The 27,740-nt window shown below is 43.8% G+C and overlaps 1 protein-coding gene across 1 annotated transcript in view; it reads right to left on the bottom strand.

The window, feature by feature from the left end:
- Positions 1-24,989, bottom strand: part of CADM3 (cell adhesion molecule 3) — a 43,798-nt gene extending 18,809 nt beyond the window's left edge. The window contains exon 1 of the mRNA XM_044000780.1: positions 24,728-24,989. Coding sequence (XP_043856715.1) covers positions 24,728-24,809 — 82 coding nt within the window. The 5' untranslated portion in view covers positions 24,810-24,989. The remainder of the gene's footprint in view (positions 1-24,727) is intronic.
- Positions 24,990-27,740: the final 2,751 nt, after the last annotated feature.

Genomic DNA, 27,740 nt, shown 5'->3' on the forward strand with positions numbered 1-27,740 from the left:
AGGGAGTTGCTTAAAGGACTGGCTTGGTTTGGGGAATTCTTGATGCCCAGGGGATCTGTGTTTTGAAGACTTAGGGAACACAGGCTGCATCCAAAACCAACAGTACAAAAGGTATGAATGGTTGTAACCTTTCAGATAAAGTCCAGATTTCTTAGCCTGACATTGAAGACTCTACAATCTATTGTTATCCTGCCTTTTTGGCTTTAATTCAATACCCTTCCCAGCTACCCTTTCCCACTAATACTGTATGTTCTAGCCAAGATAAACTGCTTGACATCCTCTTTTCATATCCCTTGTTTTCCCATCTCCATTTGATTGGAACGACCCTCCCTCCACACCCTGATTCCCTGCCCTCCAACCCCCATCTCTTCCTGTTGAAATTCTTCAGGCTCAGAGCAAATGCTACCTCTTCCAGGAATTTTCTTCTAATCTGACACCCCTCTCCCCTTCCAAAGGACTCACATATAGTTGACACACAATAAAATGCTTGATGAATTGAATTATGCTAGCTTTTTGTTTGTTTAAATAGTGAAGTGAATAGAATTCCTGGGCTGGAGTAAGGAGGACCTAAATTCAAATGTGACTTTAGGCACTAACTAGCTGTGTGACCCTGGGGAAGTCACTTAACCTGTTTGTCTCAGTTTCCACCTGGACAAGCAAATGGCAAACCACTGCAGTATCTTTGCCAAGAAAACCTTACATGGGGTCACAAAGAGTAGGGCATGATGACTGAAACACCTCAATAACAACAGAATCTTTGATTTAACATTCTTCTCCCTGGTAATCTGGCCCCCTCATTTTACAGATGAAGATAATGAAGCCCAGAGAATTTAAATGACTTGCCGATGATTACATAGGTAGTAAGAAGCAAAGTTGGGATTTGAACTCAGTGTTTTTTTCCACTATACCAGAGTGCTGACTCCACTTTTCACCCCTTTTCCTGCCTTTTTTTTTTAAACCTCTGAGCCTACACCTTATCACTGTTTTCACTGGAATATAATGAAATTATTTGTGTCAAATTCCTTATGCTGTAAACTCAACTGGTGAATGGGCTGTGTCCAATAATAGCTCACAATTATATATGACAAGGATTAAGAAACATCATCTATACAACAGCCTCATGCAGTAGTCAGTACAAGTGTTATTGGCTCTATTTTACAAATGAGAAAACTGAAATTCAGAGGTGAACTGACTTGCTTCTGGTCACAAAGCTTGTACATGTTACATTTATTCATTCGATAAGCATTTATTATGCACCTACTATATTTCAGTCCATCAGGACTTGAACCCAAGTCTCCAGATGTTAAGCTCAGTGCTTTTTCTGTTATACCACTCTACCTTTATGTACTTCCCCTAGTATTTGGTACATAGTATGGATTTCATAAAAATTTGCTGAATTAAAGTCAATAAACAGCAGGCTTTTTTGACTAATTAAAATAGTATACTTGTGGTTATGTGAAATATATACTTTCTTTGATCACCATTTATGTGTATAGTAAGACCTTAATTATGAAATGAAATATTTATAAAGCCCTTAGCATAGGGCCTGCCACATAGTAGGCACTATATAAATGCTAGCCTTTATTGTTTTTATTATTTTTTTCATCAAAGTAAGGGGGTTTCCCATTTAGAAGCTCCCAGAGGGTGGTACATCTCTAATTTAATGGTCTTTGAAAGTCGCCAGGGCTAACTAAATGCTTAAGTGGCTTACCCACACTGATAGTGTATTTGTTAAAGTAGCACTTGGGCCCAAATTTTCTAGACTTCAAGGCCATCTTTTTATTCATTTAGCCATACTATCTTTTATAGCAAATGTCTAATCTCAGGCTTGTTTTCTCCTGCATATTCCTCCCACCCCCTACTTAGTCCTTAAGAAATGGAAATTCATTTTAATATTAATTTAAGCAAGACATAATTAGAAAGGTGAATCTTCAGCAAAACAAAAACAAAGCCCATGGTGCATTCTAGAGTCAAGTGTAAATTAACTTTTGAACTTTATGTAGGATATGGATGGATATCAATGATATCACAATCACCCACAGACATTTATTAAGCAGGAGCAATAAGAAGGGATTTGTGCTGGATAGAGAATGGTTGTTGTGTTCTCTCTAATCATCTGGATTTAATTCTCCTCTCATCTCTTTGTATCTCATATCACTTTTCCCTCTACCTCTTTCTTTCTCCCTTCTACCTCTTTTTTCCTGCTTATCTGACCTGTCCTTCCTCTCCTCCTCTGTGTCTTAACTCCTGGCTGTCTCCTTCTTCTGCCAGGTGAGTAAAGAGTATGGCAATGTGCAGATTCTTTAAAAAACAAACAAAGAAACAACTGTCAGCTGTGATGCTTATTGGCTCTGGAAGGGATGGTCCAGGTCAGCTCTTGGTCTGCATGCAGTATTTTTTCTTTTCTTTTCTTTTTTGTCTGCAGGACCATGAGGGTTAAGTGACTTGCCCAGGGTCACACAGCTAGTAAGTGTCAAGTGTCTGAGGCCAGATTTGAACTCAGGTCCTCCTGAATCTAGGGCCACTGCTTTATCCACTGGGCCACCTAGCTGCCCCTGCATGCAGTATTTTAAGTAACTATGAGATTTGTTTTGAGGGAGAATGTTGTTGTTTGACCTTTGTTTGTGAAGAGGACCAATGATATCATGGGCAATGTCTTGACTTATGGATAAATTGGATTTAAGTGAGGCAGAGTTGCAGAAAGTCATCAGCCTCACTCTCTCCTCCAGAGTCATTGAAGTTCAGCGGCAAGACAAAAGTCAGGAAGACTGGTGATGCAGTGGAGAATATGGAGCAGGCAATAATAGCGTGGTCTACCCCAATACCTGCAAAATATTTATAACTTTACTTCTCCTAGAGCCTCATAACCACCTGTCTATGTTCTGTTTCTTAATAGGAACATGCGCGTGCGAACACACACACACACACACACACACACACACACTCACTCACTCAACACTGACCTGGCTATCTTGCCCTAGTTTCATGACAACCATTCCTGGGTTTTATTATGAATTGAGGGCTCCTCATGTCTCCTGGTACTTGCACTGCCCTCTTCTGGTAGGGGATGGAATGAGCTCTTTATCCCACTAGAGCATGTATCTTTTCAAATCACAGAAATGCCAAGAGTTGGGAAGGGACCACAAAGAATGCAGCTCTACAACCTACCTGACCAAGTGGCCATCCCACCTTTCCTTCCTTTTTTCCCCCTGAAAATCTCTAGTGATCAGTAACTCACTGTCTTCTGAGGTAGGCTACTCTCATTTTGAATAATTCTAGTTGTAAACCTGCCTCTCTGTAAGTTCCACTCATAGCTCCTAATTCACCCCTCTGCAGTCAGGCAGAACAAGATAATCCTTTTTCGCTATGATAGCCCTTCCAATGCATGAAGACAGTTAACATGTTTCTACATCTTCTATTCTTCAAACTAAACATCATTTTAACTAGTTCTCATATGACACAGACCTGAGGTCTTTCACCATTCTAGTCATCTTTCTTTAGACACTCTCCAGATAATCAATGTCCTTCCTAAAGGGTGGTATTCAGAATAATAATAACAATAACTAGCATTTATAGCTTAAACATAAGGCAGCTAGGTGGCACAGTGGTTAGAGTGCTGGGCCTGGACTCAAGAAGACCTCAGTTCAAATCTGACTTCAGACACGTGTATGACCCTGGGCAAGTCACTTAACCCTGTTTGCCTCAGTTTCCTCATCTGTAAAATGAACTGGAGAAGGAAATGGCAAACCACTCCAGTATCTTTGCCAAGAAAACCCCAAATAGGGTCATGAATAGTTGTACTGAACAATGATAATAGTTTAAACTTTAAAACTATCACTTTAAAGTTTCCAGAGTACTTTGCAAATATTTCATTTCATCTTCACAACAACCCTGGAAGGTAGGTGCTATTATTGTTCCCATTTTATAGGTGAGGACAATGGGGCAGACAAAGGTGAATTGACTTGCCCAGGGCCACACAGCTTTGGTCTGAGGCAGGATTGGAATGCAGAGCTTCCCGACTCCCAGGTCCTGTTTTCTGTCACCTGGCTGATTAATATAATATTGTTCTTGCTGTTTCAGTCTTGTCTGACTCCTTGTGACTCCATTTGGGGTTTTCTTGGCAAAGTTACTGGAATTGTTCACCACTTCCTTCTCCCCCTCATTTTACAGATGGGGAAACAGAGGCAAACAGGGTTAAATGACTATTCCAGGATCACACAGTAAGCATTTGAGGCTGCATTTGAGCTCAGGAAATGAGTCTTCTTGACTTCAAGTACAGAACTCCAGTGCCACCTAGCTGTCATTTGACTAAGGTTGAGGACAGTGGGGTTTTTACCTTCCTCGTCCTGAATACTATAGTTCCCTTAATTCGTCCTAACAGTGCTTTAGCTCATGCATCTATCATATCCGGTTATTGAGTCATATTTAGCCTGCGACCCATTCAGACTCCCAGATCATTTTTAGGTAGTGTGACTGTTTCTATGTGCCTCCCTAATCTTATACTTGTGAAGTGAATTTCTAAAACTTAAGCATAATACTTATTTTAACTTTTCTTATTATGTTTTATTTTCTTAGATTGGGCTCCATCCAGGAGTGGTGGGGAAAGGGGTTTGAACTCATTTAATTACACTTTTATATGTATCACGCCAAGGAATCGTGAACAGCTCTTGAGCTTTAGGCTAACTGGAATACATCCCACTTGTGCTTGTGGACATCCTATCATCTCTAAAAGTCCAGCTGAATTATTACCTTCTCAAGGAAGCTGTCTCTGGTCTCTGAACTAGAAATACTCTTTGCTCTTAGTTTCTGATAGAATATTTTACTCTCCTATACCCTTCATTATCATCTAAATTGCAGCACATTTATCTTTGTACTCTCATTCAATTATAAACTTTTGGAGGATAAGGTTTGGTTTTTTTCATCTTTGTATCTCCTTTCTTACCCTAGTTGAACACAATGCAAAGCATAGAAGAGTTAATAAATGTGTGCTGAATAAATAAATAAATACTTCACACACCCTGAAGAACCCTAGAAAGGTAAGGATCCTTAATTAAAGAAGGAACAAAACTCCCAGTTTTAAGAATCCTCATATTACAGCTAAAATGAAAAGGTTTAATGCTATTTTGTGGCTAGCCCTTTGTTCCCTAGGGGGCCTGTTAATTACTAGTTTATTTCATTAGGGGTTCTTGCCTTTTTAGGGTTCTTATAAAGGGCACAGTAGTTCTTATAGTAGCTCCACTGATTTCTCCCTGACTGATTGTTCAGATTAAAGGGCCATGAGGTGGTTGCCAGAGGTGGTAACTAGCATTATGGTCTCTGGAAAATTTGCTGACATGCTCCTTTAAACCATATAGAGGCACCATCAGACTTTCATTTAAAGGTAGACCTAATCATTTGTTTTGGATCTGTTTTAAATGTATTTCACCAGGAAGGTCACTGGAGAGTTCCAATACAACCCTTGGCTTCTTAGCTGTTGTATTCCTCTCCTTTCTGTCTCTGTCTCTGTCTCTCCCTCCCTCCCCCTTCTCTTCCTCTCCTCCATCTCCCCCACCTCTACCCCATTTTCTCCCTCTCCTCTTCTCTCCTCTCCATCCCTTCCTCTTCCCTCCCCTCCCCTTTTCTCTGTCTGTCTCTCTGTGTCTCTGTCTGTCTCTCTCTCTTAATTCCACAGCTGATCATCACAGAAGCTTCAACCCCCATACCATTTCATACCTGGGCTTAGTTTGCTTCATATATTCCTCCCCACCATTCCTGGGGGCTCAACACTTTGGTACTAGACAACCAGCTGGCTTTAACTCTACTTAAGTTCAGATTCCTAAGCTCAAGAGATCCACCAGCCTCAGCCTTTAACAGTATCAGGGGGTTGGCTATAGGCATGCACCACCATGTTTAATATTGTTTCTCATTTGAAGGCCTGTAATGTAAAAATCTTTGGGGCCATGCTTAGGGACAATGTAGCTCTATGTGGTACTAGGATCATAAATCTAAAAACTCCAAAAGCTATCTAGTCTACTCTCCCCCATTTTACAGATGAAGAAACTGAGGTAGAGGGAGATTTAAATGATTTGCCCAAGGTCACATGTGAGTCTCAGAGATAGGATTGAGCCCAGAACATCTAAATTCAGAGCCAGAACTCTCTAGTGTACCATTTGGAAGGGAAATTATGTGTGCGCATTCTCTCTCTCCTTCCTCCTCCCTCCACTCTCCCTCCCTCTCTTTTTCTCTCTCCATCCACCTTGACTCTGTTTCTCTGTTTCTCTCTCTCTTCATTACCCCTGACTTGCTATGGTAGTGCTTGATTAAATAACCCTGCTTTTACTATTCATTGAAGAGAATCAGGTTTACTGAGTAATATTTGATGCTGCTGATGTCAATGGTGATGATGATGATGATGATGGTGGTGGTGATTCAGCATTTCTCAACACCTTATTAACGAAATTGTCTACTTGTTATTCTCACGACTACCCTGATAGGTGGGTGAGCAGTATTATCTCTAAGGAAGAAAGGTGATGGGGGCTGAGGCTGAGAATAGAGAAGGGGCCCTTCTTTTAGATCTCACTCCCCCACTGTGACTGTTACAGTCTTAAATGTTCCCTGCCTGGATGATCTCATCCTCCTTCCTGACCTTAGCTTCTTAAGATACTTCCAGATCCCAGGAGGTGAGAAAAGTGGACATGGCAAAATCAGGATTAGGACTGATCTTCAGGTCTTTTAGTCTTTTGCTTATTTCCTGAATCAAGCTTCTCTTTGCCTTCTGCTCTTCTTCTTTGTAAACCTCCTGTCAACATCTTTGGGAGATAGGGTTCAACCTGTTCTCTGCCTTATTCTGCAAGTGTTGATTGAAGAGATTATTTGTTGATTGATAGGGATGAGACAATCCTTAGTAGTCATGGTGGCCCGAGCTATATTTAAGGATATAATGGATTAAGAGTCAATAGACTTCCTTTTGGGATCTCTTTCTGGGGCAGCTAGGTGGAGCAGTGGATAGAGCACTGGCCCTGGAGTCAGGAGTACCTGAGTTCAAATCCGACCTCAGACACTTAACACTTACTAGCTGTGTGACCCTGGGCAAGTCACTTAACCCCAATTGCCTCACTAAAAAAAAAAAAAAAAGAGTCAATCGACTTCTAATTCAGGCTAGATTATATACATACATACATTTATCAATCTGTCTATCTAGCTATCCATCCATTCATTTATTTAGCTAGCTAACTAGCTAGCTATGTAAAATGCCTGGATAAAACTCACTTAATCACTTTGTTCTTCCATGTCCTCTTCTATAAAATGAGGAGGCTGAAGTGGATGATCTCTACTGTCCTCATGAGCTCTAAATCTACTCTCCTACAAACTGTATGGGCCAGAGGGTTTTCTTATGCACTAAATAGTCTACAGCTACTGTAGGGTCAACTCTGGGTGATATCACCATATCCTGTTTCATAAATTTTCTCCTAATGTCAAAATAATCCCCTTGTCCCTGCCACCTCTATCTTCTTATCTCTTTCCTCCAACCCCAGGTATCTCAGACATGCAGTTCCCCAAATAAAAAGCCAGGTCCATAAGAAGAGAGAGTCATTTTACCATCTGGGATATTCTGTCTTTCCACTTGCATTTCCTTCCATTCACGTTTTCCCTCAGGGATATGCTTCTTTTCCCTCATAGGCAGCAGGAACTCCTAAAGGATCTCCTTATTTCAGCTCAGATGCGCTTCAGCTCACACACATTTCAACATGGTCATGCTTCAGTCGGCAGCCTCCCTGACCCCAGGGCCCTTCTCTCTGCTCCCCTTTCTAACTGGGATGCTAAGGTCTTCCTCCTTCTTGTTTCCTCCACCTTCTTTACATTCTTAGATGCTCCCTGGTTCTTTCTCCCCAGTTTTGTTTATCACTTTCTCTCTGTCTGCCAGGACTCTTTGGGGCCTGAGTCCTACTCTCCCTCCTCCCTCCTCCTGGGAGGTACTGAAGATATATAGGGGTGGTGCTTCTCAGTACCTCATGGTTAAGCTCTGGGTTTGCTGCTTTCCCTGAACCAGATGAAGAATGGAGTCCCATAAGCTTCTAGATTTGTACTAGCCTCCCTTTTCTGGGTTTTTAAAAACCTAGTGAAAATAGACTGGCTGAATGATGTCTACCCTCTTTATTCCAGAAATCAGAAATAATTTTAGCTGTAATGTTACAGAACTCTTTTTTTTCTTTTTTCTTTTGTTTTTTTCTGGGGCAATGAAGGTTAAGTGACTTGCCCAGGGTCACACAGCTAGTAAGTGTCAAGTATCTGAGGCTGGATTTGAACTCAGGTCCTCCTGAATCCAGGGCTGGTGCTTTATCCACTGTGCCACCTAGCTTCCCCCAATGGTATAGAACTTTAATCCTTAATTTGGACCCAGAGCTTTCCTGACCTCTGAAAGAGAGGCCTTCCCAATCATTATAAATCTGAATCAGGCAAGGTTTTCTGGGATTCCTCCAGAGTTGACTGTTCTGTGCTGGGCCACTTCAGATTCCAAGGTTGTTCCAGAATCAACTCAAGGGAATAGGGACAGAAATAAGCATTTATGTAGTACCTACTATGGATCAGGTACAATGCTAAGTGCTTTTTTATAATATTATTGCATTTGATCTTCACAATAACCCTACAAGGTAGGTGCTATTATTACTCCCATTTTACAGTTTAAGAAACTGAGGCAATGGGGCAGCTAGGTGGCATAGTGAATAAAGCACTGGTCTTGGATTCAGGAGTACCCCAGTTCAAATCCAGCCTCAGACACTTGACACTTAACTAGCTGTGTGACCCTGGGCAAGTCACTTAACCCTCATTGCCCTGCAAAAAAAAAAATTAAAAAGAAACTGAGGCAAACAGCTAAATGACTTTCCTAGGATCACACAGCTAGTAAGTGTTCGAGGTTAGATTTGAACTCAGATCTTCAAGCCTCTAGGCCCAATACTCTATTCATCATGCCACCACCTGCCTCTAATGTACATCTAATACTTTAATACCCTTGCACGATATCATTAGTTAGTTACCAGTGCACCAAGGACAGAATACTAGAATCTCAGCATTGAAAGGGGACCTCAGGGGCAGCTAGGTGGCACAGTGGATAGACCACCGACCCTGGAGTCGGGAGGACTTGAGTTCAAATCCGGCCTCAGACACTTGATACTTACTAGCTGTGTGACCCTGGGCAAGTCACTTAACCCCAATTGCCCCCCCCCCCAAAAAAAAAAAGAAAAGAAAGGGAACCTCACAGGCAAGCTGGTCCAATTCCTACCTGATCAAGAACCCTTTCTACTACATACCTGTCAAGTGGTCTTCCATCCTGTGCTTAAAGCCCCCCAGTGAAGGCAGATTTGCTACCTCCTGAGACAGTTAATTCCACTTTTGAATAGACCTAATGGTTATGATTTTTTTTCAAGTTTCAACCCAAAATCTGCTATGATACCACTTCTACCTATTGCTCCTAGTTTTGTCTTTTGGAATACAAATCTACATTCCAACTGTACAAATCATCTTTTCTTCCTGACCCTAAGTCTCCCTTACCTCCACCAGGTCTTTGAAAATAAACCCATCTGTTCCTCTATTGCCATGGCTTCATGGCTACCCTCTACCCATTTTACTCATTCCCTTCTCCCCATCTGACCCCCTCCATTCTCTGATAATCATTCTTTAATTCAGTTCAATTCAACAAATGTTTTTAAGTACCCAATCCACATTAGTAGGAGGGTGCAGGGAGAAGTTTTCTCACTGAGTATTCCCTACACCAGTGAAATCACAGGTCTATTCCCTCCTCTCTGCCCCTCCAAAAAATTAAGATATTTTGCTACCTTAGATAAATTTTGGATTATTGTTGTTTTCGAATCATTTTCAGTCATATTCAACTCTTTATAACCACATATGGGGTTTTCTTGGCAAAGATTCTGGAGTAGTTTGCCATTTCCTTCTCCAGCTCATTTTACAGATGAAGAAACTGAGACAAACAGGGTTAAGTGACCTGCCCAGATTTGAACTCAGGAAGATGAATCTTCTTGATTCAAGGCCCTGCACTTTCTCTACTGCCCCAGAGTTTTGGATTACACATATGCAATCAGATAATGGTTCTCCACCCTAAAAGTTTACAGTCTAGTGTGAGAGATGTGACCTGCACACAACTCTAGTACACATTAGACAGTAAGTGCAAAGTAAAGGTCCATACATAATTCTTGGGGAAATTTGAGGTGAGAAGGGTAACCGATACCTGGGAATGGCATAGGGACTTCATGGAGCAAGTAGAAGCTGAGAGAAGCTTAAAAAAGGGAAGGATTTCAATAGGCAGAATAACAGGTGGAATTTATTTCAGGCATCTGAATACAACATAAACAAAGACACAGAAAGGAGAAGACAGAATGAGAATGGGGGGAGCTAAGTAGTTCAACTTGATATGAACATGGAGTATGTAAAGAGGAATACTCTGAAATTAGACTAGAGGAGTGGGTCGAACCTATATTATGGAGGGCTGGTGACTTTTCACTTTGTTCCATAGGCAAACAGACAGTGATTACTTAGGCAGTGGTGTGAAGGATGGATCAGAGTAGGGAGACACTGGAGGCAGGAGGACCAGAACCTATTTGCAGTGGGTCAAAATGAGAGGTAATGAAATCCTGGACTGGAGCTCGAGGTAGGGGACGTGGGGGGGAGGGGGAAGGCAGTGGGAGTAAAAAAGAAGGAGAATCTTCCAGATATTTGAGGGGGTAGATTTGGCAGAACTGGGCAACTCATTGAATGTGGGAGGCAAAGTCAAGGTAGGAGTCAAAGATGACTCAGGTTTCAAGCTTGGGAGAATGGTAGTGAGACAATCATAGATTTAGACATGAAAGGCATTTTTGAGGCCAGCTAGTGCAGTGTTTTCATCTTACAGATGAGGGGAAGTACTTTGCCCAAGGCCAACTAGGTAGTAATAGAGGCAGGATTTGAACCCAAATCCTTTGGTTCCAAGGCCAGTGTGATTTTTCTCCCCCCCTTTCCCCACAATCTCTCATTAGTAGAAACAGAGACATTAGAAAAAGGACCTGGTTTGCAGGGGAAGACAAATTCTGTTTTGTACCTTTTCCTTTGGTCCTTTTAGATTTCTAAGTTCATGAAGAACCTAGAAGAACCTATTCCCACACTGCCATCTTCTTCAATAGGACATGACAAAGAGTGTTGTAGGGCACTGTGGATCTTCTGTGCCTGAAGATCACAGCTCCTGAAGAGGAAGAGGCCAGAGAGCAAAGCTGTCCCTGTATCCTTAGGAACTAGGGTGGGTAAGGAAGAAAGAATTTGTATAAGGAGAGAGAGAGAGACAGACAGATGGACAGAGACAAAGAGAGAGAGGCCAGAAAAAGAGAAACAGAGAGAGGGGGAGAGGGGCCAGAAAAAGAGAGAGCAATTGAGAGAGAAAGTCAGACAGAAAAGGACAGAGACAAACAGAACTAGAGAAACAGAAATAGAGGGACAGAGACAGGCAGAGATAGATAGAGGGATTGAGAGAGACAAACAGAGACAGACACAGACAGAGAGATAACAGAGACACAGAGAAAGACACAGAGAGAGACAGAGAGAGAAACAGAGAAAGACAGAGAAACAGACAGATAGAAGGACAGGACAGAAAAGGAAAGAGAAATTGAGAGATAGACAGAAAAGGACAGAGACAGAGGTAGAAACAGAAATAGAGAGAATGGAGATAAGAAGAGACAGAGGTAGAGGGCTAGAGAGGCAAATAAACAGAGATAGGGACAGAGACTGATAGAGATAGAGACCAAGAGATAAAGGGACAAACAGGAAAAAAAAGACATAGAGGGATAGAGACAGACAGAGAGACAGAGACAAACAGACAGAGAGACATACCGACAGAGAAAGGGACAGAGACAGAAATAGAGTCAGAGATACAGAGACAGAACTAGCTAGATAGAGAGGGAGAGAGGCAGACTGACAAAAAAAGAGAGGGAGCAGTTGAGAGAGACAGACAAAGAGGAATGGATAAGCAAACAGAAAGAGAGCAATTGAGAGATGGAGAGGAAAAGGGAGGGGAGAGAGAGAGAGAGAGAGAGAGAGAGAGAGAGAGAGAGAGAGAGAGAGAGAGAGCGAGCAAACATGGTTTGTAAGAAAGGATAGGGAGGATAGATACTGGACAGATTGTGAAGTGGGAGCTGGATTGGAGCATAAGGGGTAAAAAGAAGCAGAGGAGAATGTCCTATTCTTGAGAGAGAGAGAACTACACAGAGGCAGGAGTGGGCTTGTAGTAGGCCGACAGAGGGGCCTTCTCAGAGCTTGCCTAAGACTCAGAGAAGCAGAGACAGGGAGGTGGGTGGCAGGCAAGGAGGTGGGGACAGCTGTTACTTTGATTTTCCATTTAATTAGTATTCTCTGGGGATTGGATCTGGGAGAGTCCTGGACTAGCTCCCTTGAGGGCAGTCCCTTCCCAGCTAGGCCAGAGCTGGGTGAGAACTTTACATTTGCGACCCAAGGGGAAAGATATTTACACATTCCTTAGCAAAGTGACTCACTTGCCTTAGTTACTTCCTTCTGGGTCTAAGCTTTATAACTGTAGCATCCAAAGCTACTATTCTACCTTCAGAGGCTACCCTGGGGTATTCCATAAGGGATAAGTAAATGAGCAAGGAGAATTGGGTTAATAGTAGTGTGGGGGTTACCTCTCCCCCTTCCCCTCCCAAACCAACGTGTTTGTAAGCGCGCGCGCACACACACACACACACACACACACACACACACACACACTTCTAAGCATGAGATCTAAGAAGTACAGCTTATTTCAAACCTAGCACCTTAATTCTAGTTTAAGAGACTTGAATTAAGATAAGAATGAATGTGAATTCTAGTTTGGCACTAGAACCAACCCAATGTCTGAGATATCCTTCATCATCTTTTTCCTCTGGTTTTGTTTAACTATTCACATTGAGTCACTGTGCAAGCTTAGTCAGATATCACCACCCTGAGGTGGGGAATGACATACAACAGAGTTCAATGTGGAAGGAGCTTGGTTTAGCACAAATTGCTAACCATTTGTGGGGCGTCGCAATTTGGATCCTCAGAATTGTCACCTCTCAGACACTCTCTGATCTCCATTCATGTCTACTGGTGTTCCAGAGTGAGTACCTTGATATGCAGACAGTAAAGGTGAAAAAGTGTAGAATGGAAAAGGAACAGGAAAATCCTGAGGTTTATCCAAAGAAGCAAGCAAGAGCAGCTTGCCATTAAGAATGAAAACCCAGGCAACAGTAGTTCCACATCAGTTTTCTTCCCTTATCTGCCCATCTGGAATTGAGGCTTGCTGTGTAGGAATAACCATCTTTGCTAATTCGGATACAACTACTGTTGTTTTTTTTTTTTTCTGTCCTCATTTCCTAGCTGGTATTTAAATTTTGCACAAACAATATTTTTCATGAGATGGCCCTTAGCATGCATCATGGCTGTGGTTATTTGTCTCTTTAACCCCCCTCCCCCCATTAGACTATAAGGTCCATGAGGGCAGGGACTGCATTCTGTCTAGGCTTTATATATTATCACCTTGGTGTGTATTTTAGAAATGTTTGTTACTTGGATTGTACATTCTTTTCTGTCTTCCCACGATGCTTATATACTTTGACCCAGAAACCCTACCTTTCTTCTAGGCAAACATCTTTTCTTTCTTGCATACCCTCTTGCCAAGTGTCCAGATGTTTTCTAATCCAGTTCCGTGCCTTGACCCAGATGGATCCCTCTTTGAATTTTTGCTCAAAGAAGACACTTTAATCTGAAGAAATTCAATTTATCAAGCATTTATTAAGTGCTTACTATGTGTCAAGTCCAGTATTAGGCACTGGGAATTAAATGTCTCAGTGTAAGCTTCCTCTCCTGGATGAAGAAGTCTCTTCCTCTAAGCCACCAATGTAGGGATTCTGAACCCTTTTTGTGTCATGGAAACCTTTGACAGTTTGTTTACCTCAGTTTCCTCATCTGCAAAATGAGCTAAAGAAGAAACCACTCCAGTATTTTTGTCAAGAAAACCCCAGATGTGGTCATGAATAGTCAGACATGACTGAAAAACAACTGAGCAAGAAAAAATGGATCCCTACCAAGAATAATGTTTTAAATGCATAAAATAAAATATATAGAATAACAAAGGAAACCAATGATATTGATATACAGTTATCAAAATGTTTTAAAAATGAAACAAAACAGAATAATCACCTTTGCATCCCCAAACAAGTTTACAAATCCTTGATGTAGAGGGTTATCTCTCTTCTACCTGTCCATTCTGTTTCGGTAAATGTCCTCCACTGTCTATGGAGATTATGACAAAGTTGGTTTTAAGTAGCTATATTGGGTCAGTAATGAAAATTTGAGATATCCTTAGCAATTTTTACATTTCTGTGGGATTATGAAACAAAGGAGAAATGGTAAACTGTAGGCTATTTTGAAAGATATCCTGAGGACTAGATTCCATGTAGTGGGTGCTAGTGTCTGTTTCTATCATGTGCAACAGTGATTCCTTAGCTAAATACAGTGTAGTAAGGAAGATCTGCCCTGAGGTCCTCAAAGGGTTAAGTCTGGTGCTAGGTTGCCCTTGAAGTTCACTTTTTTTTTTTTTTAAGTGAGGCAATTGGGGTTAAGTGACTTGCCCAGGGTCACACAGCTAGTAAGTGTTAAGTGTCTGAGGCCGGATTTGAACTCAGGTACTCCTGGCTCCATCCACTGCGCCATCCTGTGCTCTATCCACTGCGCCACCTAGCTTCCCCGAAGTTCACTTTTATACTCACTTTCATTCACTTCCTCTTCTTATAAGTTTCCCCTGTTTTGATATCATATGATGTTCTCATGTAGGGGTTTTGGGATCCAAAAGATAGCACAAGGGGGAAAATATAGAAGGGTTTTTCTGAATCCCTATTGGATCTTGGCACTGAGGGGGTCTCACTATTGTCTTTATCTTCCTTACCCCCAACCCAAACCAGAATGTAGGTTGAGGAAAGCAAAGGAATTACATGGCTCTCAAGTGAATGGTTGAGGCATTAGGGTTCCTTTTCTTCTTTCCCCAGGCAAGGTGATGGTCCTGATCTTCCTGATCCTGAACTTGAGTCAAATGAGCCAAAGGTAGTGTAATTAGCAGTAAATAGAGACTTAGTAGGAGCCTGACTAAGGGAGGGAAACATGAGTCCTCAGAAGACAGAACATTTCTACCTGTGTCTTCTCATTCTCCACTAATCTCCCTTCTCCCACAGAACTCTAGGTAAAAGCAGCAGGTGGGTCATGAGAAAGTTAAAGAACCGCAAAGAGATGGAGGGCTAGAAGAATAGATTAGAAAAAGGGACCAATTCAAACTGAGACATGAGTTAAAGCCCTGTTCTGAAAAATCTAATGCCCTTGAAGGTCTCAGGAAGTTTAGGAGATGAGTGCAAGGGAGATATCCTTAACTTTTTTTTATTCTTAACTTTTGCTATAATCCTAAGCCTGTGTCTCCTCCTTCTGAATGTGTAGATCTGTTCCTGCATGAGGAACAGGGATTTTCCCTTGAGGAAACTGAGGCATGGGGACTGGCAAAATTGGGAATTCTACACTAAAATTGTACATTCCAGGCTAGACCCTGATGAGTGTAAGGATTGGGATGAGGGGGGAAAGGAAAAGGTGAAGAACTGGCTGTATGGTTCTGATGAGGTGGGAAGATCCGGTAAGGAGGCAGACAGCCAAGTTCATCTGGCAGTGACAGAAACTCCAGCTTCCTGCCACATTCAATGTCATTACATAATCGACCTCCACAATGTCTTTTGCATTGGTCCACTTCTCTCTATTCACATGGCAACCACCCGAATTCAGACACTCATCACCTCTCTTGTGGATATCTGCAATAGTGTCCTAATTGGTCTCTTTGCCCTAGGTCTTTCTGCTCTCTAATCTGTCCTCCACTCAGGTGCCAAAGTGATATTCCTAAGGCACATGCCTCACCATGTTACTTTCCCGCTTAATAATTCTAATGGCTCCCTATTACCTTTTGGAGCAAATAAACACGTTTAAAGTGCTCCATAACCTGGCTCCAATCTACATTTCTAGATTGATTACACAACACTCCTCTTCATGCACTCTGTGGTTCAACCAAACTGGTTTTCTTGCTGTTCCTCATGCACCAAATTCCATCTCCTGTCTCTCTGGCTGGGATGTCCCTCATGCCCAGAATTTCCTTCCTCCTCACCTCTACTCCTTAAATCCAAAGCTTCTTTCTAGCTCATATTCAAATGCCATCTCTTGAGGTCTTTCCTGGCCTTGCTAGTTGCTAATGTACTCCTCAAAAATACAATGTATTGATTTTGCATTTGTTTTATATATACTTTTACATGTATATGCTTGCCCCTATAGAATATGAGCTTCTTGAGGGCAGGGGTCACTTTTTTGGTCTTTGAATTCCCAACAGTCATGTTTAATAAATGCTTGTTGATTGATGGATACATGGACTGAATGATAAAATGTGGAACATGGACCTGGCTTTTGGGATGATATAGGATATAAACTCCAAACCATTTGTGCCTGTTCAAGATTGTTATGAGGGTGAGACCATGAGTCAGGGTACTGATACTGTTCTACTAGGCCTCTAACATATTTCAGTCTTTTACCACCCACTCTGATACTTCCGTGTATGCATCCATTGTTTTTAGTTCCTATGGTTTCCTCTGAGTTAGAGAGAAATATGACAGGAAAGGATGATAGATATTTGACCAGCCTCACAGGACAGTTGGAGAGAACCTCATTGTGATGCCTCAGGTGAGGCTGCATGTTGAAGTATGAGAAGCCCTCCATTTGGGTCTGCGTTTGTATATTAGTAGTTACTGCATGCATATGCATGGTGCCATCTGTCTGCTATCCACAGCCCCTGGGCCAGATTCATGCTGTCTTGCTTTTAATCCATCTGTGAAGGAACATGAGTAAAGGTTGTGAGGCTGAAGATGGAATGTGTGACAGTGGTAGGGATAGTGTGGTACAATGGAAAAAGCACTGGCTTTGGAGTCAGAAGACCTGGGTTCAAATCCTGCTTCTGTCACTTATTATCTGTGTGATTTTTGGCAAGACTTTGTACCTCCCTGGGACTCAGTTTCCTAATTTTTAAAACAAAGGGATTGAACCAGATGGCTTCTAATATGTCTTTCTGTTTTAAAACTGTGATCCCATGATTATGAGATAACTAAGTGGCGCAGTGGCCAGAACATTGGGCTTGACTTCAAACCTTGCCTCAGATAGCTGTAGGCAAATTACTTAACTTCATTTTCACTTCAGTTTCCTCAATGTAAAATGGGGATAATAATAGCACCTACCTCCCAGGGTTGTTGTGAGGACCAGATGAGATATATTTATAAAGCACTTAGCCCAGTGCTTGGGATATAGCAGGTACTTAAATATTTGTTTTCTTTTTTCCTTCTTCCTATGAACCTATGGCCTCTTAAAGACTCTGAACTTCCTGTCTTGTTATTCAGTTTTGTGCTCCTTAGACAGCATTTCTTTTTTGCTAGATGGATGTCACGAAACTAGATAGATCTGTGTGCTTGGAATGTTTTTTTTTTTCTATCTATTCATAGCAGATTCGGATCAGGACCACGCAGGAGATTCCATCCTAGCTTTGAGCAGCACTGGGTAGAGAGAAATGGCTGCATTAGGAGAGAGGACAGGACCATGGAGAGCAGTAGGGAGAAACTGTCACAAAGGTGGAAGCAGTACCATGGAGAGCTCAGAGCACCACTAGTTTGTCTGGGAGCTAAGTGGAAAACTTGTAGAGAGGGGCAGCCAGCTGTGCCAGACTGTTAATACTGAAAGAACTGACAGCAGGGGCTGCCTCCAGGCTCCACACACCACCTATCAATTGATTCAAGTCTCCTGAAGTTTCTTGTTTGATCCCATCAAATGTATTCCCAAGAGAGTTATATCCAGATGTGAAGGACACATAAACAGGTTAGATTAGTTAGTTTAAGGATTGTACTAGTCAGTCAATCAATCAGTCAGTCAACTAGCATTTATTAAGCATTGTGTGCCAGGCATGGTGCTAAGCATGGGGGATACAAAGAAAGGCAAAAGAACAACAACAAAGCAAACATACAAAAAAAAAAAAAAACAGTCCCTGCTCTCAAGGAGCTCACAGTCTAACAGGAAAGAAAATATGCCAACCACTTTGTACAAATAAGATTAAGTTAGGTATAGTAAAAGAGGGAGGGCATTGAGATCTTTAAGGAGAAGTGGAAAATGATCCCTGTAGAAGGTGGGATTTTAGCTGGAACTTGAAAGAAGCCAGGAGGCACAGATGAAGAGGGAGAAGAGTTCCAGGCATGGAGAAGAGTCAGTGAAAGATCATTAGGAAGATCACTTTAACAGCTGAGTAGAGGATGGTTTGGAGGGGGAGAGATATGAGACTGCAAGCTACTGTAATAGTCTAGGTAGAAGCTGGTGAAGGCCTGTACAAGGGTGGTAGTAGTATCAGAGGAGAAGGTGGTATATGAAAAATGTTGGAGAAAGGGCTGGATTTGACAACTGTTTGTATATGGGAGGGGTGAGAGAGAGTAAGTAGTTGAGGATGACACCTAGGTTGTGAGCCTGGGTGACTGGGAAGATGGTTCCACCCTAGATAGTAATAGGGAAGTTCAGAAAAAGGGATAGCTTAGGCAGAAAGATAACTAGTTCAGTTTTGGACATAGTGAGTTTATGATATCTTTGCAAAATGTATTTTGAGATGTGGTAGATGGATCTTAACTCATTCCAAGTGACAAGTAGTGCTAGGATAATATGCCTCTTTGAGGAGGAAGTTCAAAGGCAACCTCTTAGTGACACCACAGAAACATCAGGATGCTTTGGAGCCCTACATCGTGAATCATCATCATACATATCTCTCAGGATGAAGCCACCATGATATACTCTGACAACGTACTAAGCACTGCAGTGGATGATCCGGATTGGGAGACTGTAAAGTTCATTCAGGGAACAGAGGGAAAGGTTGCCCCTCCTAATAAGGGAATGCTAATTGGTGAAAGGCATCATGCTATATGAATATCAATCAGTTGGAGGAACTGGGAAAGTTTAGTTTTGTGATGACATGAGATATTTATCATTATTTTACTGATTCCTTCTGGCATAGTCTCATCCTCTTGGCTCTTTTTCGACTGTTATATTCATCTACCTTTATGAGAATTTCCATAAATCAGTATAACCATCCTAGAAATTAGTAAAAACCATTCTGGAAAGCAGTTGGAAGTTATGCAAATAAAGTGAATAAAATATCCATATTCTTTGCCTAAGAAATTCCATTCCTAGGTGCTATGGAGGTCATTAGAAAAAAAGGCTCTATATACACCAAAATATTTGTAGCAGCACTTTTTGTGATAGGAAAAATGGAAACAAAGTAGATACCCAATGATTAAGGAAAAGCTAAACAAACTGTGGTACATGAATAAAATGTAATATTACTGTACTGTAAGAAACAATGAACATGATGAATATAGAGAAGGATGGACAGACTTACACGAACTGATGAAGAGTGAAATAAACAGAGCTAGGAAAACAATATACACACTGAGTTTATTAATGTAAATGGAAAGAACATCAGCCACAAAACAAGTGAAGATAGATGTTGAAAAATTATAAAGAATATGGTTGGCTCTTGAAAACAGATATGAAAAAATACTTCTCCCCTGCCTCTTTCCAGTTGAATCAACAAGGTTGGAACATTGCAAGTAATATCAGATTATTTTCTAATGTATCAATTGGTTTTGCTAATTTTTTCTTCACCTCTTTCTTTTTTCTTTAAAGCCTTTGTCATTAGGGGTGGCTCTCTGGGGATGGGGAGGGCAAAGGGCATGGGAAAATCTAGATGATGTATAAACAAGGATATTAATAAAAACCTATTTTAAAGAGTCCACGGAAGCAGCTGATTTTCCTAAAACTTGCATGACACCAACCCTGACATTAACATAAATTGTTGCTTATCATTGACTGGAAGTCTTACGAACAGAAGGCCTGTAGCCAAGAGTTAAACAGGAAGAGATAAATATCAAGAAGATATGAATGGAAAGCATTTTCCAAGATTTGAGTGTGCCCTTCAGGTTATTATCAATCAGCACGGACCTGACCCAGCCCAGGGCCTGCATTCAAGGAGTGAAAAGAAACTTGTAACTGGATTATCGTCCTCAGCTGAAATTTTTATCATAGATGAGGAGATAGAGGAGGGAGAGCTGAACTGAACTGGGAAATAGCAACGAATCATGCTACCAATAACAGCACCAGGTGTTTAAATCCTCTAGGGAGGGTTGTAAAGATTCTCCCCAGAGTATGGCCAAAGAAGGAGGTGACTTCAAGTTTGACTTCACATGTTCTCCTGGCTGCTCTGATCAGGAGGGGACTAAGAATTCATAAAGGAACTTGAGGAACAATAGGCCTAAGAAGCAGGTAGAGGTGCACTTGCTTAGTCAGTTGTCTTTCACTGATCAGTGCAAAAAGATGTTAACTTAATTGTGGTCGGAGATTATATGGGAACTGATCTAGTTATATAATGAGGGTCTTTAATGAGGTAGCCTTGGTTTTGGGCTTGGAGTTTCTCTGCTACAAGGGCTTGGGGGAAAGTCTGAAGGGAGTAAGATGCCAAGCATATACATAGCTTTTTATCTGCTCTGACCATCAGCCTCGAGGAAATCATGAGAATCAACAGTACTGCCTGCCTTCATGGAGAACTTATGATAGAATTGACATCATAGTTTTTGGCGATGCATCTGGCATTCCATATGTATCCCTGGTCCTGTAGGGCAGTCTATACCAGGAAGGCAGGTTCTATTTGGGTCCAACTAGGCCCGTGATATAGAGAGTAACCTTGTTCAATTCTCATCTTCCCTATGCTAAGTAATACTCCTCCTGCATCCAATGAGGAGGCAGATCATCCTCCAGGGGCTGTGCCTATGACAAGAGACAGAAACAGGGTGGTGAAGTACTGCCAAATAGCTCTGTGGGCAGGGCTGGCTGGGCCCACCCTTGCGCACTGGGCATGTTCTCCACACTGGGAATCTGGCCAGAGGGCTGCAGAATGGACAGCAATGGACAGAAGGTCAGCAAGCTGGGAGAAAGGTGGCACAAGGAGCAGTGCAGCATAAGGCTGAGTTGCTTCTTTGAACCCTGAACCAAGTTAACATGAGGCTTCCATACTATTCCTTTCTTCCCCAGACCAGCTCACAGCCTATTAGAAGCATCATAGAGAGAAAGAACTCAGACTAGTGTTGAACCTGGAGGGCAGCTCCAGAGAAGTGAAGGCAACTTTGGGGGACTCGAATCCTGCAGTTTTGAGATGGAGGGGAGGAGAGAGGTGAACATCTTTGAATACCTTAGCAATCCTGTAGCATTTACACTTAACACCATGGTCAGTTTCAGGAATGTCTTGTCATTGCCAAACACCAATCCTTGCTCAGCCTTAAAAACTGCAACCCTGGGGATTAGTCAAAGCTGTCGAGGCTTCTGTGTTTGCATTTGCATTTAGGATTCTAGGGAGACACACCCCTAACCCCAATCTATGTAAACACCAACATAACAGTCAGCTTGCCACCTGCCCCTCTTCCACTATTTCTCAACAACATTGCCAATTCCTTTGGCTATACAAGTTTATGCTGATATTGTTATTATTGTGGTGGTGATGTTGATGATAATGGTGGTGGTGTCGGAATGAACCTAAAGAAATTAAAGTTCTGGAAAGGTGGGAGGGAAGAATAATAGGAATATAAATTAATAAGAGCTGAAAGAACATTTGAGGCCATGCAGTCCAATCCCAACATTTTTGTACTGAGGAGATTGAGACCCAGATGGGTTAAAGAAGAACTAAATTATTTAACACAAGATTATGGCTGTTTCTATTTTTGAGTCTGGGGCTTGGGGTTTTTTTCTTGCCCCCCATACACTTTATCCATAAAGTAGACATTTAAATTCATAACCTCTCAAACTATTTCATCCCACCTCCCTCAAAATCTCCAGGGAAAAGGAAGCAAGTCCCTAAGCATTAACCCTGCTATTTCCCCAGAACTGCTTGCCTCTTCCTCCCCACACTAGTTGTTATCCTGGGCTTAGTTGATGTTGGGTATTTCACTTGCCCATTGCATTGGATGAAATGAATGCCAGGCTAGTAAAGAAAAGCACCTTGTTTTTGATTCCTGTTCAGAAAAAGAAAACAAAACAAAGAAAAAACACCCCAGAGAATACCAAAACAGCAAATAAAGCTAATCTGGGGAAAGGACATTTTTCTCCCTGCTCAGTACAAAGGTTGAGCAAAGACCTGGGCCATTGATGGCAAGAGCAGAAAAGTGGGATAACATTACAACAATTACAATAAACAGTGCTTTAATCTTAGCAAAGTGCTTTAGGAATATCTCATTTAATTCTCACAACCTTGGGAGGTTGGTGCTATTATTTCACCCATTTTACAGATGAGAAAACTGAGGCACATAGTGGTTAAGTGACTTGCCCAGGGTTATACAGCTAGTAAGTATCAGAGGGAGGATATTTGAACTCAGATGCCTTTGCTCTGTATAATGCATTATCAAAAGTGGCTCATCTCAGTACAAAATAAGAGAGAAACAATGATTTAGAGTCCCATTTACCTGTATATTTAATTGTAGGACATTTGATATCTGTCTTTCCATTTTCTCCCTTTCCTTTGCCTGAAATACTCCTATATTAGATGGTCCCACACTCAGTCACACCTCGTTGTCTGCCCACACCAGGCCTGTATGTAACAGTTGAATAAGCTAAATAAATGGTCAACCTAAGGGCTTCTGTTGTTTGACAGTCAGGGCCCAGCAAGTAAGAGTATCCTAGACGGCACTTCTAGACTCGGGCTTCTCCTGATTGCCCTTTTTCCTTTCCAGATTAGGGCTAGGGTTGCTAGTGTAGCTCCCCAGAGGAAGGGAAAGAACTGGGAGGGGGTATTCCTCTTAAGGGAGGAGGAACTGATGTCGCCCTGGTAACTGGGGCTAGAGCTGTCTTTGGGGAGGGTTGGGGATAAGAGGGGCGGAACAAGCCAACCAGTCAGGCAGGCAGCGACTGGGAGGGGATTCCCCGGGGTCCCCGGACAGGGGGAAGCTCCTTCATCATGTTGAAGGCGGGGCTGGGGGAGGGTGTAGGGAGAGGCGGGACCAGAAACAGACCTCTCCTCTGTATTCTTACACGTTCCCCTGGGCTCTTTTATTTCTTTCTCTCCCCCCACCCCAACTCCACATCTCATCTTCTCCCCCCCCCCCACTGCCCCGCCCTGTGCCCAGCCCCACCGGCCATCCGGTTCGGAGTCCAGGAGTCGCCTGGACTGTCTCCTCCCCTGCGGTTCCCTCTGCTCTCCGCTGGCATCTGGCCTGGCACAGCGGTTCCCCCCCCCCCATCCCTGGGCTCCGCTGCGGTCCAATTTCCCTCTCTTCTCCACAATCCTCCCCCCTTTCTCCACCCCTCCCCCCGCGCCATTATAGGAATAGAGGGGAAGGGAAGATGCATTCCTTTACTACCTTCTCCAGCCAATCTCCTTTCAGGGGCCCTATACCCCCAATCTGTCCCCCAAAATAGGCATTCTTGAGCCGCAGTTACCTCCATCTCCCTATTAACCGCGGCTTTCAGACCGCCCAGCGGTCCTCGCCAAGTTGACCTACATAGCCTGGCCCAGAGCGGGAGGGGCTTTTCCCCATGTACCTTCACCCCCGGACAGCCTCCCCCTCTTCCTCCTCCTCCCCGCCGATCCCCATCCCACCACCTCTGGTTCATCTGCCTTCTTTTCCTTCCCTCCACCACCCGAAGGAGGTTTGTATCACCAGACTAATAGGGGCTACCTAAGTTCCATGGAAAGGGAGGAATCAATGCCATCTCTAACCCAGCGAAGCCTTGGGCTTTCCAGCCATCCCTCGGCTCTCAGCTCTTTCACAACCCCTTTTATCTGCTATCCTCGCCTCGTCAGGAGTAAGATCTGACCTCTTGTTTGGGTTTTCTACAACAGCCTTTGCCTCGACCAGGAGATGTTTCAATCCTGGGTCCCAAGAGTCCCCCCAACCCTAGCCCTTCTGTTTGTTGTTTTGCTCCGTGGAGAAGATCCCCCCTTCTTCCCCCACGCCCCCCTCTACAGCCTCGCCCTGTCCCCCTCCCTTGCCCGCCCGGCGGCGGGGCTGGGGGGGGGGGTAAGCGGTGGTGGTGGTGGTGGTGGTGGTGGTGGTGATGATGTTTGCATACAGCAGTCCGGGAATCTTACTGGCCGCTCAGCCCCTACAGATACACATACAGACACACAGACACAACACCCCGACACACAACATGCACCCTAACAGAAAACACACAGACGGAAATTCACCCCGCCCCCAACACACCCCGCCACAGACATACACACAGACACTGACACAGAGACGCAGAACCAGACACCAACACAGACACACACACCCAGATACACACACGGACACCGACACACGCACACAGCAATAGAAGAAACCCAGAAATAGAAACATCGGGCTCGACAGGCGGACATAGATTTCCAAATACGGACACTGGGGATGCACACACCGTTACGCCCCGGGATGCACACACCCCGAGAATCACAGACAGATGCCCAAAGAGACAAGACAGACACAAGGATAACAGCAGCAGCTGGTTACTTATAACCCTGGGTACCTAACAAAGCCAACAGGCTCTCCACCCCCTCCCTGGGTCCCTCCCCGCCCCTTCCTCGCCCCCACCCCCTGACGCCCCCTCCCTCACTCACCGTCCTGGGAGAGGTTGGCCCCGCCGGGCGCACAGCAGCAGGCGAGCAGCAGTAGCAGGGGCAGGGCGGTGGGTGCCCCCATCGCGCTTCCCGGCCGGCTCCCTGGCTGGGCGCTGGCGAGCCTGGGTCCCCCGAGGCAGGGAGGAGGGGCGGAGGAGGGAGGGGGGGTCCTATGACGGTCTTGGCGGAAAGAGCGTCCCCGAGCCGCAACGGAGCCCGGGGCCGAGGCGGGGACGGGGAGGGAGCCGGCGCTGCTGCAGTCGCGGGGATTAAATAGGGCGCTCGGAGCAGACCATTCGGCTGGCGGCGGAGGGGAGGTGGGGTGACGGGGGGCTGGGCCAGGCGAGGGGGGGGGAGCAAGCTGCCGCATTCCTCGCTCCCCCCCGCCTCCTGTTCCCCCCCACCCCTCCTGCTACCGTGGTGCGTTCCTCCTGCTCCCTCGGGAGCGCAGCCGGCCGGGCTCGGGTGTGGAGCTGAGGGAGGCAGCTGGCTCAGCAGCGGGGCTTGGGGCGCACCCCACGTCGGGCCGAAGCGGCGGGAGGGGGTCGGGTGGGGCCCGGGGCCAGCTGGCGAGAGCGGGCACTGCAGCTTTGGGCAGGGCGTGCCCACTGGCCCAGGCTAAGCCAGTTTCACCATCCCACCCTCTCGTCCAGGTTCTGGAACTGGTGTCCCTGCAGCTTCGGGGCCCTTCCTACCAGCGATCAGTGTCCTCAGCCTCTTTCCAAAAAGAATAGCTAGCTACCATAGTCAACAATAAACAAGACTCTGTAGCCCCTGCCTCTCCAATATTCAGTGCCCCTAGTAGCCACAAGCCCAGCAACAGTTTACTACCCTTGACAGACTCCCTACCCCCAGCAAGCCCCCAAACAGTGTTGTCTTGTCACAGAAATTACTAACCCTCCCAGAGCAGCTGTATCCTCAACACTTCTCTATCCAAGCATCTTCCCAAATCGTTCTCACTACAGGGGCCCAAGTTCCTCTTAAATCCAATTCCCTCTTCCAATTTCTCCTGCTATAATCACTCTGGGAGGCCTGTGCCCTTGTATTTTTCTGCTCTGTCTTTGAAGAGCTTGTCCATCCTATCCTGACAGGAAGCCCTTTTATGTCCCTTGGTGAGTTAACTGTTGTTCCTAGGGAGGGCTTTCCGAAATCTTCCATCCTCAGATGGGCAAAAACAAAAACAGATCTTGTAAAAGGTAGAAGGGATAGGCAGAAAGAACCTATATACTCATGAATCAACAGTCCTCTGTCTCTAATAGAAGAATGAATCCCAAGGGAAGGCTTATACATTCTCATGATCAAGTATACTTGAAGAAGGGTCTTCAATCAACTTTGGAATGGCTGCACTGAGTTCAATGTGGCAATTTAGTCTCCAAAGATGAGAAAATCTCTGAATTTTAGTCATCCTATGTAGATATCAAATCGTGTAGATCCTTGTAGATATCAACAAACTGGCCCAATCCCCTTATTGTGCTGGTGAAGAAACTGAAAACCAGAAAGACCATGACTCGACCAAAGTCACACAACTAGTTAGATGATAGAGCAATGCTCTTTCCCCTGTGGCATGTGACATGATTTCTTTCTATGACTCTGTGACATTATCATTCAATGCTTTTGTGAAGATGTGTAAATATCTCAGTAATCTTCCAATATCTCTGCCAGATTTTCTTTCAGTGTCTCTGTAATTGGGGGTGGGGAGTTGGTACTTATAACCAACCCATTTTCTCAGGGTCTGTGGTCCTTCAATATCTCTGTGATGTTATCTCTGAGAGCATTGAAAGGTATCAGATATTGAAAGGTCCTTCCATTGTCTTTCGCCAATTCTGGCATGGTCCTTTAATTTCTTAGTATCTCTGTTCAATTTACTTTTGAAAGTCCCTTTAAAAATTCAAGTACCTTTGAGTGTTTATTCAGAATTTCTTTCAGGAGATTTCTGAGTCACTGACCAGTCTCTGGGTTGAGGAGTGTGGCAGGGTACCTGAACATTTATGGATGCTCGTACTTCAATTAGCATGGAAGATCTTGGTGCTTCAAATCCATCCCCTGTCTCAGCATCTTTATCACAGGGATTCTTTGATGGCTAGGCATTTCTAAAATTTCTGAGATTAGGATGGGTGGAAGGACTCAGCTAAATGAAGGGGCAGGGCCTGTTAGGTCAAGTGGGAGGGGCTGTGTGGCAAAGAATGGGTTGGACTGCAGTGGGTATGGAGGAGAGAAAAAGCTGACCTATGTGAAGGAGAATGGGCTAGGCTTGGGTGGAGTCAGCTATATGTTTAGAAGAAGAGTGTAAAAGAAAAAGGCGCTGGTCTTTCGGGACAGGGAGGGACAGAGATTCATATGTGGGAGGAACCTGATTGTCCAAAGAGACTGGCCTGGTTGGATGAGGAGGCATATTTTAATCCTTCCAATTTTTGAGCTGGGAAAATACTTGGGAACCATCTTTTATGAACTGCGTAAAGGAGAGGGAAGGCCAGGCTGTGTGAGGGAGGATGTGTAGGGACTGGTTTGGGGGTGGGGAAGGAGGCATGTGGGATCCATTTCCCAGGCTCTTCTATTACTAATTAGCTCTTCCATCTGCTGTCCCACACTTATCTCTGTCTGTCTGTCTCTTCCTGTATAGACTGTGCTGGCTTTACCCTTTCTCAATCCCCTTCCTCCCCATCACATTAATTGTACAGGGGTTGGAGCTGAAATGGACACTTAAGATCACTTTCCTTCCAATTTTATGCATCAGAGGCTTGGGGATTTGGGAGGATCAAAAATTTGAAATAATATAGCTATTAAATGGAGGAATTGGGATTTGAATCCAGGACCTTGTACACAGGACCAGGTCCTTCTTTCCAGTATCCCATACTGCCTTGAGTAGTTGAGAGAATGAAATTCTGGGAAGGCATCCTCCTGTTCCCTGCCCTGCTTTCTCTATATCTTTTCCATACATACCCCACTGAAGGATAGATTCACTTCAAGATGCAGGAGGGGTGAGGGCTAGGTTTTTCTGATGGTTATCTTTTCA

The sequence above is a fragment of the Dromiciops gliroides genome, chromosome 4 (assembly GCF_019393635.1).
Source record: "Dromiciops gliroides isolate mDroGli1 chromosome 4, mDroGli1.pri, whole genome shotgun sequence".
Lineage (NCBI taxonomy): Eukaryota > Metazoa > Chordata > Mammalia > Microbiotheria > Microbiotheriidae > Dromiciops > Dromiciops gliroides.